This window comes from Coenobita brevimanus, chromosome 117, assembly GCF_032717465.1.
Source record: "Coenobita brevimanus isolate Jiangsu-jjx chromosome 117, ASM3271746v2, whole genome shotgun sequence".
NCBI classification, from domain to species: domain Eukaryota; kingdom Metazoa; phylum Arthropoda; class Malacostraca; order Decapoda; family Coenobitidae; genus Coenobita; species Coenobita brevimanus.
In genome coordinates, this window is record NC_137070.1 from 6484218 (window position 1) to 6497665 (window position 13448).

Sequence of the window (13448 nt, forward strand, 5' to 3'; positions counted from 1 at the left end):
CCTCTGCAGATCCCACTCTGCATCTAGATGAGGGTTTCACCCCCGTGGTACGGAAGGGATCGAGGCGTGCTCGCCAGGGAAACGGCCCTTCTCCGGCAGTACGCACTGGGCCTCCCCTCAGGGATCCCTCTGCTGCCCGTCCCTCCGTGTCCGTAGCTGTGCGTCCGCCTCCCCGCTCTGCATTTCCAGCTTTCCGTGTGCCGGTACAGGACGGCCATCTTACGAGCTACGACGCCGTGGCTGCACTAGAGCGTCACCTGCCAGGGCTACGCTGCTCCAACCTGATAGGTCGAGATGGCAGCTCGGTGTTGGTGCCGAAGGACGAGGGAGCCTACGACCTCTTGAGATCAGCTATGCAGGACGAGGCCTGCCCTGTGAAACTAGTCGAGCTGACGCCCGGCCAACAGTCGACGAAGGCAGTTGTCATGGGCTACCCCTTGAGAATGCCTTTGGAGATCCTCCTTCACCACCCTCAGGTCGAGGAGGCGACCCGCTGCCAGAAAACGCGGACCCGGGAAGAGACTCGTCAGGTCGTTGTTACCCTGCGGGGTCCTCTGATCCCGTCCATCGACCTAGGGAACTGGGGAACATATCACCTTCGCCCCTTCACCCCGGAGCCTCTCCGTTGCTACCGCTGCCAGCGCTACGGGCACCACCGTGCCAACTGCAACCGCCCCGTCATCTGCGGCATGTGCAGTGGCGGCCACGACACGGCCGAGTGCCTCCAGCGGTACAAGGAGACAAAACCGGTTGCGGCCAAGTGCCCCAACTGCTCCGGGCGACACCACGCCTGGCACCCCCAGCTGCCCCGCGAGGGTTCACCGAGTGAACCAGGGTCGGGAGAGGCAGGTAGCGTTTGTGCAGGAGAACCAGGCCGCCAGCGCTACTCCAGCTCCCCCTGGCACTTTCATCTGGGGCCAACAGCGCCGCCCTCTCATCCAGCGCCCACCACCTCTCAGCGACCAGGAGTTCCCTCCATTGCCCTCAGCTCTGACTGTGGTCCAGACCACAGCAGAAGTCCACCGCCAGCAGCCACCTGTCTCGCCAGCACTTCCACCTGTAGAGACCTGCCAGCCACTGACTGTTCCGCCACCAGTGCCAGGCTCCACACCCAGTCCACCAACCGCTCCTGCTCCTCCGGTGATCTCATTCACAACGGAGGAGCTCAGGACCTTTGCCACGGAGCTGGCGCTGACCCTTGCGAAGACAATAGCGTCAACCCTCGACATCCCTCTCCCAACCGAGCCTCTTGCCGAAGCTGCCAATCGCCTGGTGGACCGGGCAATAGAGAGGAAGATGGCGAGCCTAGGTGCTCCTCTGTCCCCTCGCCGCCCAGCTCGTTCGGCAGGGCGACCCCGTCCCCACACTGCACAGGACAGCTCGCCCGTCCAAGAGGGTCAAGCCACGACCTCCCAATGCTCTGTCTTCCACCACACAGCTGCCTCATCAGCGTCATCATTTGGGGAAAACCCTAACACCATCAGGGTCCAAAGTGATGGAGAGGGCCTCACCACTGCTGCAGGAGAACGACCGCCCGCAACTGTCGCCGGACGGCCAGTAGACCGCTCTCTCAGGCTCCTCCAGTGGAATTGCTTGGGAGCACGGAGCAAGCTCCCCCTTTTGCAGGAAGCGGCCGCCAAGGACCGCCCTGATGTCATTCTCCTGCAGGAGACCTTGCTCTCAGGCAATTCCACTTTCCATCTCTCGGGATACATCACCCATCTCCTCCCGTATATTCGTGGCGTTACACGGGGATGTGCCGTTCTGGTCCGGGGACCACATCGCGTGCACGGATTGTGAGCCCCCTCCTTTCTGTGGACCTGATGTGGAGGTTCAGGGCGTGGTTCTCCATCTGGCGACGTCGCCCCTGACGGTGTACAATGTATACCGGAGCCAGAGGAGCACCCTGGAGTTGGGGGAACTTTTCTCCCAAGCTGCCAGGGGAGCTGTGTACATTGGGGGCGACTTCAATGCCCACCACGCCCTGCTCTCTTCGCCTCTTCGGCCCAACGATGCAGGACGACACATCTCTTTAATACTGGAGGAGGTGGGTGATGTTTCCCTACTAAACGACACCACCGAGGCCACACACATTGACAGGGGGCGCCTGGACTTGGCGTTTGTGTCCTCCCCCCTTGCGGGCTCGGCAACATGGTCGCTGCACCGACACCTCGCCAGTGATCATTTTGCCCTAGAGGTCACTTTGCCAACTGCTCCACTCCCACCGACGCCGCCCCCTCCTTTGCGGTGGGACTTCCGTAGGGCCGACTGGGCGGCTTTTGCACAGGCCTTAGCTGGGGCCTTTGCTGCATCTCCTCCCGCCTCAGACCTCGAGAGCCGAGCAGAACAGGTGGCGAGTATTTTTTCACAGGCTGCCTCTCTTGCTATCCCCCTGCAGAGTCGATCCGCGAGGTGCTATCGGGACGGCTGGATTTACTGCGACAGGGTCAAGGAATTGAACCGGCGGCTAAATGCGGCACGTAGGCAGTACCGACGGCGTCGCACATCGCCACACCGTCGGTACCTGGTGGCTGTCACGCGACACGTCACCACAGAGAAACGCCGCCTCAAGGAGGAGGCGTGGATTGGATGGTGTCGTACCCTAGATGCTCACTCCACACTCAGGGAGATGTGGAGGAGAATCAGGTCCATCTCCAATCCACGTCCTCCTCGGCCGCCCTCGCATCCTGATCCTGCCGCAGAGGCCAGCCGCCTCGTTCAGCACTTCGCAGATCGCTCTGCTTCAAGGAATCTCCCGCAATCCGTCCAGATCCTGCAGGCTCAGCTATGCACCGCTCGTGCCACGGCAGTTCAGGCTGCCTGTGATAGGCCAGACCCAGCTGATTGTCCCATCACCAGCGGGGAGGTCCTAAAAGCACTGCACCACAGGGGAGACTCTGCGCCTGGACTGGACGGAATCACAAATTCACTCCTGTCACACGCTGGGGATAGCGGCAGCGAGCGCCTAGTTGATCTGATCAACCTCTCGTGGTCTGAGGGGCGTCTGCCAAGGTCGTGGAAGGCGGCTGTTATTCACCCGATTCCCAAGCCTCATGATCCTACCGCCATGCGCCCCATCTCCCTCCTTAGCTGTATCGCTAAAACGGCTGAGAGGGTTGTGCGGGCTCGTCTCGCTTGGCGGCTGGGACCACTGCACCCAAGGATCTTCGCATACCACCATGGTAGGAGTGCCACTCACTGCCTCGCGTCTTTCCTTGGGGAACTGAGAGGGGGAAAGGGGATGGCCGTCTTCCTCGACCTGGAAAAGGCTTTTGAACTAGCCAGCCCTACGGTTATTTTGGCTGCCCTTGCAGACAGGGGTGTGGGAGGCAGGCTTTTATCCTGGATCAGGGACTTCTTTGTGGATCGCTCTGCAGGGGTCAGATTCCAGGGGCACCTCTCACACTTTTGCACACATTTTAATGGCACGCCCCAGGGGAGCGTACTAAGCCCCCTCCTGTTTAATATCCTTATGGAGGGGCTCTTAACCATCGATTATGGGCCTGGCGTCACCCTCCTCTGTTATGCAGACGATCTTGCCCTCATTTTTACTAGACGGGATTGTTTTCGACAGGCAGACTTGGCCCTTTCTCGGCTCCATGCCAAGTGTGCCGAGTTAGGCCTAAAAATTAACATCCTGAAGACCAAGTGCCTGCCATTTGGACTCCGCCACCAGACTTTCCACTGCTACTCGGTGGCCATCAGCTCTCCATGGTCACTGCACATCGGTACTTGGGGTCTGGCTTGACACGGGTCTCAACTTTGCCTGCCATGTTCGGTACCTGAGGGAGCGTGCATCCACCCGCATGGCTGCTCTCCGCTATCTGTCCAGGCGGAGTTTGGGGGCATCATATTCCGTCCTACGGACTTTTTATATACACGCAGTCCGATCCTTGGTGGACTACAGCGCCATCTGCTTGACGGGCCTTGCTCCGCCAGTCGCTAGATCTCTGGAGGTCATCCAGAATGATGCCCTCCGCATTATGCTGGGTGCTCCACGCTGGACCCGACTGGTCAATCTGCGTATGGAGGGTGGGCTGCCGTCTCTGGCCCATCGCATTGTGTTGCGAGCGGCAGTAGTCACCCTGAAGCTGATCCAGTGCCTGCCTCACCTGCCTGTCTCTGCCCTCCTAAAACGCCTTCTCTGCCGCCCACCCGAGCCGGCCCCTCAGCGTGACTGGGCCCGCACCACGGCCGCTGCCATCCATGGTTTGGGAGCTGCTGCGAGCCTCTGTCAAGATCCCGACTCTCCCTTTCCTGGATACGTTGATCCACCGCCATGGGATCCTCCCCTTTTTAATATTTTTGGTCCATCGGAGGCTAAACCCCGCTCCTTGATTCCAGCACTCCTTCGCCAGGAGGGTCTCAGTAGGGTGGCAGCTCTGGCCTCACCAGACTCAGCCATCTACTACACTGATGGCTCTGTTTCCCCCTAATGGCGCAGCTGGAGCGGCCTTTGTCTCTGGGCAACTAGTGGAAGCTTGGCGACTCTCTTCAGGTGTATCCGCTTTCCAGGCGGAACTTGCGGCCATCCTGGGTGCATTGCGCCATGCTCACCACCATCGTCACAATCGAGTCGTAATCCACACAGACTCTCTTTCCTCCATTCAGAGATTACGATCCTTATCGCTGCATGACAACGTCTTTCTCCTAACAGCGATTCATACATTTGCATCACTTCTTGTCCGTAGGGGCGCAACGATTAACCTTCACTGGCTCCCGGGACATGTGGGAATTAGTGGCAACGAGCGTGCTGATGACGCTGCGCGCTCAGCTTGCGATCTCCCAGACATCACATTCCCACTACGCCCTAGTCCCTCGCACCTCATCCGCACTCTCACTGCCACCATAGGAAGACTGACCCTAGAGGACCATCGGCTCTGGGTCACGGAGGGCTCTTGCTCTGCAAAATGGTATGCTACTGCCACGTCGTATTCCCTCCTGTTGCCCCCCCAAGGACTTCCTAACTTTATTGTAGTCCGACTTCGAAGATTGCGTCTTGGGTTTCCTTGCTACAAGCAAATTGTGGGTATGGAGCCAGACCCGTGTGAACATTGCTTGGCCAGCTGTGAGGAGCCCCTTCTTCATTATCTTCTGGACTGCCCAGCCACCACCAGGCTCAGGTCTGGGCTCGACTCGGCCCTAGCCCGATCTGGTGATGTCTTTAGGGACGCTGCTGGCATTGTTGCCCATGCTCCATTAAATATATTACTTAGTATGGTCAGGGATTACCCTCCACCTCGCTAAAGCAAGTTCGCGCAAGTAGTGCGCACCTCTGACGGGCTCTCTGTTTGCCCGTGTCCCAGGAAACTGGGACGAATATCCCACAAACAAACAAACAAAAGGCGGGTGACGCATTAGTCTTCTCCTGAAGGTCTTCCTACTCCTCCAGCGACGACGAAGAAGACGATACTACTGCTACTACTACTACTACCATGTCCGGACGTGGCAAGGGAGGCAAGGTGAAGGGAAAGTCCAAGTCCCGATCTAGCAGGGCTGGGCTCCAGTTCCCCGTCGGCAGGATCCACCGTCTCCTTCGTAAAGGCAATTACGCCGAGCGTGTGGGTGCTGGTGCCCCCGTCTACTTGGCTGCAGTCATGGAGTACCTAGCAGCTGAAGTGCTTGAGCTGGCTGGCAACGCAGCCCGTGACAACAAGAAGACTCGTATCATTCCCCGTCACCTGCAGTTGGCTATCCGCAATGACGAGGAGCTCAACAAGCTCCTCTCTGGCGTCACCATCGCCCAGGGAGGTGTCCTGCCTAACATCCAGGCTGTGTTGCTCCCCAAGAAGACGGAGAAGAAGTAAACACTTCCAAGAAATCCTTCTTCTTCTTCTTCACCTCCATCGGCTCCTTTAGGAGCCACATTCGTTTCTTGAGAGAGAATAGACTTTGCTCAACATCATCATCATCATCTTTGTGTATGGATGAATGTGTTGGTAGACTGTAATGTATGTGTCTGTCTGTCTGTATGTATGTGCGTAGAATGTGGTATGTGTTGAATGCTGGCATGTGTCTGTGGCTATATATTTACGTTCGGTTGCATGTAAGAAGCTACTGACATCAGTGAAGGTCGATTAATAATAATAATAATAATAATAATATTCCCACTACTACATAGCGTCTTGTCCCGTTCCCAACTGCACCTACATAATACTGTACTGTATAATTATGCCTCCTAAATAACTGCCTGGCCTGGTGGATGAATGAAGACATAGGTGATGATGATGGCTGTTCTCCCACCATCGAAGGAATGGACAAAGTCGTTCAGTGACAGAGGATATGGTGATGTATTCCACAGTATATATATAGATATAATATATATATATATATATATATATATATATATATATATATATATATATTATATTATCCCTGTGGTGACGACCATGGTGGATTTAACACCCCCAGATAAGAGGAATAATTAAGAAAATACTATTCATTCATTTCTCTCGTCATTAGGAGTAGTATTACAACAACTAGTTCCTATAAAAAAAAAAGAAAGAAAAAAAAAAAAAACATCATCATCTATCTATTCATCCATCCATCCATTCATTCATCATCATCATCATCATCATCATCATCAAGATTAATAATAATAATAATCATCATCATCAGCAGCAGCAGCAGCAGCAGCCATCGAACTGCGAGCTCCGGTGTAGGCCTGCTTAGTGAAGCTGTTGGGAGGCGAGTGTCAGCCACCTTGTCGACCACCTCTTCTATATAATGCACTAGCGGTCGTGCAAGTACCAACCGGATCCATTTAAATTTGATTTCAGGCCTCAGTGGTTGTATGGCGGTTGATGCAATGCTTGTACGATGGGTGATTGGTGGGTTTTGGCACTTAGAGAAAACGGCCGTGACAGCGACAAATTCAAGGGATAACTTGTTCATATGCAGACATTCTGTCTGTCTAACACTTAGGCATTCATATCATGCACTGTGTGGGTGGTGCCTCACTGACGTGACTGACTGTGTCTTCTATTCTCTAGGTGCATCCTTCAAGTTTGCTGCTCGTGCATATGAAGGCAGAAATACCTTGGAATAGTGGGATTTGCCTTCACGATTTATGGAGGCGACTCCCGGAGCACAGCAGAGGAGATGCTCTCGCAACAGGATGGAAATTGCCCTGATAGGTATGGAGAAAGCTTTCCTGAAATAGGGGGGGGGGGAGAGGAGGGGTTAGATGAGAGGGACAGAGAAAGCAATGGCCCAGCACGATAAGTGATAATGTATGTGTATGTATGCATACGTCCATAAAAATTAGAAGATGTAGAAGCCAAATTGACAGTTGCCTAACCCCCCCCCTTTTTTTATAACTGCCAGAGAGAGAGAGAGAGAGAGAGAGGGAGGGAGGTTTGGTATGGTTCAGGTAGGTTATGTTAGGTGTGGTAAAGAGTTGGTTGGGTTGCATTACATGTCTTCATTTCCGTTACATTATAAAAAAAAAAAAAATTTGGTGCTAGCTAACCAGCTCAACGTCTGCATTTACTTAGACTACTATGCCTTCATTCATTCTCTTTCACAGAAATTAGGTGTGGACCTCTAAAAGAGGTCCGGGGGTTGTTGTTGTTGTGTGCTTTGCCGTGGCCAGGTGGAATAGTGCCATGCAGTTAGGCACGCACCCTCTTAACCGCCGAAGCCGTAAAGGGTGCGCCCTTGTCGCTTCAGGGCGTACACCACGTCCATCGCGGTCACGGTCTTGCGCTTGGCGTGCTCAGTGTAGGTGACAGCATCGCGAATCACGTTCTCGAGGAACACCTTGAGAACACCGCGGGTCTCCTCGTAGATCAGGCCCGAGATACGCTTCACGCCACCACGACGAGCCAGACGACGGATGGCAGGCTTGGTGATGCCCTGGATGTTGTCACGAAGCACCTTGCGGTGTCGCTTGGCGCCTCCCTTGCCCAGACCCTTGCCGCCTTTGCCTCGACCAGTCATAGTGTCTACAGCTGCTGCCCAGACCCAGTAGTAGTAGTAGTGGTGGTGGTGGTGGTGAGTGTCCGCTCCGCTCCCAGCACCAACAGTGATGACGACCCCGCTGTTGTTGTTGTTGTTTGATATTTACCCACACTTGGTGGGGCACGGGCAAACTAAGAGCCCGTCAGAGAAAAGCCTTAAAAAAAAAAAAAAAAAAAAAAAAAAAAAAAGCAGGATCAATGCCTGAGAGAATTACCGAGGAGGAGGGTAGTCCCGCACAGTGCGCAAAATTCTCTGAAAAGATGCATTGCCAACAACCCTAGCTGCATCAAAGACATCATCCCCAGTACGAGAGAAGCCTCCGCCAGGACCTGCAAGAAGCAGCGCTGTGGCCGGACAGTCTAGTAAGTAATGGGATAAAGGATCGGCGGACCATGCATAGCAATGGGGGCATGGGTCAGGCTCCAAGCCGGCAACCTGGCGGTAGCACAGGAAACCTAAGCGGAGACGCCTAATCCTAACTAGAATAAAGTTGGGTAATCCAGTTGGTATCTGAAGAGGTGAATAAGATGTGGCCGCCGCATACCAGGCAGCCGAGCGTGATCCCTCAGCAATACAGAGTTCATGCTCATCCCTGGTACGCCTGTAGATAGTGGCATACACCTCTGAGAGGACACGGGTGGCACAGGGGCGAAGCGGAAATGTGACAGCAGGGAGGGTGCTAGCCGCACGTGCAGTTGTATCTGCCAGTTCATTCCCCCAAACACCAACATGTCCAGGGACCCAGTGAAAAATCACTGAGCCACCACGCTGCTGAATGAAAGACGCAACAGTATATATAGCCGTTAGTAGGAAACGGTGAGATGTAAGCGTGAGAGACTCCAGACACTGAAGGGCAGAGAGTGAGTCAGTGTGCAGAACGACTCGCTGATGCTGATGCCGGTAAGCATGACGCAAGGCACCGAGAAGAGCCACCAGCTCCGCCTGGAAGGCTGAGACCCCCGTGGAGATGCGCCAGGATTCAGTGTATGGTCCAAAAGGAAAAGTCAAAGCAAAAGCCGCCCCCGCTGAGCCATCGGAGGAGACTGAGCCGTCCGAATAATAGACTGCCGAAGCTGTTGAGTTGACAGTAGAGATACTACAACGACCCCGCTCGCCAACCACCCTTATATAACCCAGTCTCGGTCGTGCAAGTACGAACCTTATCCATCTAACCTTGATTTCAGGCCTAGGCCTCACCCCAGCTCCCAGGAGGCCAATCCTAGAGAGGTGTCGTAGCCAGGTCACGCCACAGGGCATGCCAAATTTTGCAAGCAAACCAGGAATTGCATCGAAAAAGCATGAACAGTAAATCACCGCCATGTACATCACACCCCGACCACTCACACGCCGCCAGTCCTGAGACAGGCAACATAAAAGGCCGCTGCCAGGCGCGGTGCGCCAACACTCTCGCTCTTCTCGCTCCCTCAGTCACGCTCAGCCATGGCTCGTACCAAGCAGACTGCACGTAAGTCCACTGGGGGCAAGGCCCCTCGCAAGCAGCTGGCCACCAAGGCCGCTCGCAAGTCCGCCCCTGCCACCGGCGGCGTCAAGAAACCCCATCGTTACAGGCCTGGCACTGTGGCCCTGCGTGAGATCCGTCGCTACCAGAAGAGCACTGAGCTGCTTATAAGGAAGCTGCCATTCCAGCGTCTCGTCCGTGAGATTGCCCAGGACTTCAAGACTGACCTGCGCTTCCAGTCCTCTGCCGTCATGGCTCTGCAGGAGGCGTCTGAGGCCTATTTGGTCGGTCTCTTTGAGGACACCAACCTGTGTGCCATCCACGCCAAGCGTGTAACAATCATGCCTAAGGACATCCAGCTGGCCCGCCGCATCCGTGGCGAGCGCGCCTAAGGCGAGAGACCCCTCACCTCGATCGAAAGAAATCTCGGCCCTTTTCAGGGCCAAAACCCTTTTTCAAAGAGAGATGATGACAGACCCTCAGTTTAGGTTTCCATATATCAGCTCTTGCTTTTCCGCAGCGAAGCATGCTCACACACACACACACACACACACACAGACAAATGAACTCCATTACTTACCTACATGCATTCATTCAATTTTTTTTTTTTTTAATCACTCATTTACTTTTTTTTTTTTTTTTTTTGAAGGGGGGGGGAATACTTGCCTATTCGTTTGTTTCTATTATTGATCTGTTGGTCACGTCGCAGTTTTTGTTTTCGTTATTTGCCTGTTTCTTTTACTTACTCATTGATTCACTCACGCCCTCATAAAGGTACACAGGTTCGCACAACGAGAAAGTCATTCCCGCTGCATATTAGATGCTCTCTATATCCGTCATGAACGCACGGTGAATCCTTCAGTTACTATGCTGGAAAAAAAAAAAAAAAAAAGGTTAACCTGAACCCATCGATTTTCGCCTGCTGCAGTTGTGCTCGTGTATGTATGTTTCTACTGTACCTATGTATTTGTGTGTCTTTGTGAGCATGTATGTCTGTGTGTACGGACGTATGAGGACACACACACACACACACACACACACAAACGGACGAATGAACTGTACTTATATAGTTACATTCATTCATTCATTCATCGTTTTTTCAATCATTCATTTCCTTTTTTTGGGGGGGTGGGGGGGGGGAGGAGGGGCAACTTGCCTATTCGTTTATTTCTTTTGTTGATCTGTTGTTAACGTCGCAGTTTTTGTTGTCGTTATTTGCCTGTTTCGTTTACTTCCTGATCGATTCAGTCACGCCCTCATAAACGTACACAGGTTTGAACAAGGAGAAAGGCATTCCCGCTGCATATTAGGAGAGTCTCTGTACCCGTTATGAAGGTTTGACAGTGGCCAAGAACGCACGGTAAATCCTTCAGTTAATATACTGAGAGAGAGAGAGAGAGAGAGAGAGAGAGAGAGAGAGAGAAAGTGAACCTGAACCCATCGATTTTTACCTGCAGTTGAGCGTGTGTATGTATGTATGTAGGTTGTATGTTTATACTGTACGTATGTGTGTGTCTCTGTGAGCATGTATGTCTGTGTGTATGGACGTATGAGGACACACACACACACACACACACACACACACAAACGGACGAATGAACTGTACTTATATAGTTACATACATGCATTCATTCATTCATCCTTTTTTCATTCATTTCCTTTTGTTTGGGGGGTGGGGGGGAGGAGGGGCAACTTGCCTATTCGTTTATTTCTTTTGTTGATCTGTTGTTAACGTCGCAGTTTTTGTTGTCGTTATTTGCCTGTTTCGTTTACTTCCTGATCGATTCAGTCACGCCCTCATAAACGTACACAGGTTTGAACAAGGAGAAAGGCATTCCCGCTGCATATTAGGAGAGTCTCTGTACCCGTTATGAAGGTTTGACAGTGGCCAAGAACGCACGGTAAATCCTTCAGTTAATATACTGAGAGAGAGAGAGAGAGAGAGAGAGAAAGTGAACCTGAACCCATCGATTTTTACCTGCAGTTGAGCGTGTGTATGTATGTATGTAGGTTGTATGTTTATACTGTACGTATGTGTGTGTCTCTGTGAGCATGTATGTCTGTGTGTATGGACGTATGAGGACACACACACACACACACACACACACACACACACACAAACGGACGAATGAACTGTACTTATATAGTTACATACATGCATTCATTCATTCATCCTTTTTTCATTCATTTCCTTTTTTTGGGGGGTGGGGGGGGAGGAGGGGCAACTTGCCTATTCGTTTATTTCTTTTGTTGATCTGTTGTTAACGTCGCAGTTTTTGTTGTCGTTATTTGCCTGTTTCGTTTACTTCCTGATCGATTCAGTCACGCCCTCATAAACGTACACAGGTTTGAACAAGGAGAAAGGCATTCCCGCTGCATATTAGGAGAGTCTCTGTACCCGTTATGAAGGTTTGACAGTGGCCACGAACGCACGGTAAATCCTCAAGTTAATATACTGAGAGAGAGAGAGAGAGAGAGAGAGAGAGAGAGAACGAACCTGAACCCATCGATTTTTACCTGCAGTTGAGCGTGTGTATGTATGTATGTATATATGTAGGTTGTATGTTTATACTGTACGTATGTGTGTGTCTCTGTGAGCATGTATGTCTGTGTGTATGGACGTATGAGGGCTTGTGTGTATGTGAGCATGACAGTGTGTACGGACATGTGTAGGTCACTGCGTATACAGTATAAATGTATTTGTGCACATGTGTTGGTGTATGTACGTACAGATTGTAGACTGACATGAATATGCATGATACGATGTCATGCCCGTATTTACTGTACGCCTGTTGAGTGAGTTTGGTTGGTACGGTCGGCCTAAGAAGTGCCGGCGGAGTATCCAGAAGTTTTCGGTCAGCGATAGTGTCCATACTCTTCCTTATATCTGAACGAGGTGAAACCTAATATGTAAAATTGTTTAAAAAAAAAAAAAAAAAAAAAATCCATGTCCAGTTATCTGTATATTTCCAAATTATTGTAGGAAGCAGTTGGTTAGTTACGATAATAGGAATTCGTAAACGGAACTAATTGATATTTCACAATTGTCGCTCAGGGAGAGTCGGGAATAATTATGTTGTGGAGTTCAAATCTAGCATGGTAACAGGCAGTGATTTTTGGGTAGCGTAAGACTGAACAAAAGGGAGCTTCAATGAACATGGGGAATGATTAATTATTAGTTATAAAATAATTTTCCCTGACAATACTAGGGAATAATTTCAAGTCATTTAGTTCCGTTTCCAATGTCTCCATGGACGACGACAGAAAGAGGGAAGGAGGCGTAAGCCAGTAAGCTATTTTAAATGTTTCGATCAGCACGCACGAAAGGAGATAACATTCACTCAAGGACATGCAGTTATTACACTGCCTTTGGCCAGTTTCCCATGAAGAAAAATCTCCGGATTATTTCATATAAGACAGAGGGCTATCGGTTGGGGGAAAAAAAAAAAAAAAAAAAAAAAAAAAAAAAAATACCGTACATCAGAGTCGGAGCTCCTTGGAGAATGCTACCTTCTGTCAGTGTCTGATATCCTCAGTGGATAATCGATTCGCAAGAGTAATAAAATGGAGAGGTTCATAAACAAATCATTGAGTTCAAAACTTCCAACAAAGCATTTTCTGTTGAGCAGGAGATTAGAGTTTATTAAACACACACACACACACACACACACACACAGTGACCGGGAGTTATAGGCGTACTGGCCACCGCGCGCGAAGTTAATACATTTCACATTCATTCAAATCGGGAAAGATAACTAAGTGTTACCGTCTAATATATCACTGCCTCCTGTTATTCATCTTGCATCCTTATTTTCACGATATAATAAATACGTTATTTGGCATGACGTGATGAAGGCATTGAATGTTTACCTTATATTCACTGTTTTCATAGAACGTATGGGAGTGGAGCGTGACCGAAGCAATCTGAAACTGTGCCGTCACTTCTTGGGGCGACGGTGCGTTGTTGTTGTTGGTTCTCCAGATGAAGAAGGCGCGCACGCCCATGTTTACTCTTTTGTTTTGACTC

General features: G+C 51.3%; 3 protein-coding genes across 3 annotated transcripts; 2 read left to right on the plus strand and 1 right to left on the minus strand.

Annotated features, from left to right (window-relative positions):
* Positions 1 to 5357: 5357 nt before the first annotated feature.
* On the plus strand, positions 5358 to 5807 carry LOC145419132 (histone H2A). The gene has a single exon (XM_080287372.1). The coding sequence runs from the start codon at positions 5436 to 5438 to the stop codon at positions 5805 to 5807; it is 372 nt and encodes a 123-aa protein (XP_080143498.1). The 5' UTR covers positions 5358 to 5435.
* A 1822-nt stretch (positions 5808 to 7629) lies between these two features.
* LOC145418909 (histone H4) lies at positions 7630 to 7941 on the minus strand. The gene has a single exon (XM_080287166.1). The coding sequence runs from the start codon at positions 7939 to 7941 to the stop codon at positions 7630 to 7632; it is 312 nt and encodes a 103-aa protein (XP_080143292.1).
* A 1461-nt stretch (positions 7942 to 9402) lies between these two features.
* LOC145419079 (histone H3) lies at positions 9403 to 9813 on the plus strand. Its single transcript, XM_080287320.1, has one exon. It carries the CDS (start codon positions 9403 to 9405, stop codon positions 9811 to 9813), a length of 411 nt encoding a protein of 136 aa, XP_080143446.1.
* The last annotated feature ends 3635 nt before the right edge of the window (positions 9814 to 13448 follow it).

What these genes read in the sequence shown, in the direction of transcription:
- LOC145419132 (XM_080287372.1), top strand. Translation starts at nt 5,436, where the DNA reads ATGTCCGGACGTGGCAAGGGAGGCAAGGTGAAGGGAAAGTCCAAGTCC.
- LOC145418909 (XM_080287166.1), bottom strand. Translation starts at nt 7,941, where the DNA reads ATGACTGGTCGAGGCAAAGGCGGCAAGGGTCTGGGCAAGGGAGGCGCC.
- LOC145419079 (XM_080287320.1), top strand. Translation starts at nt 9,403, where the DNA reads ATGGCTCGTACCAAGCAGACTGCACGTAAGTCCACTGGGGGCAAGGCC.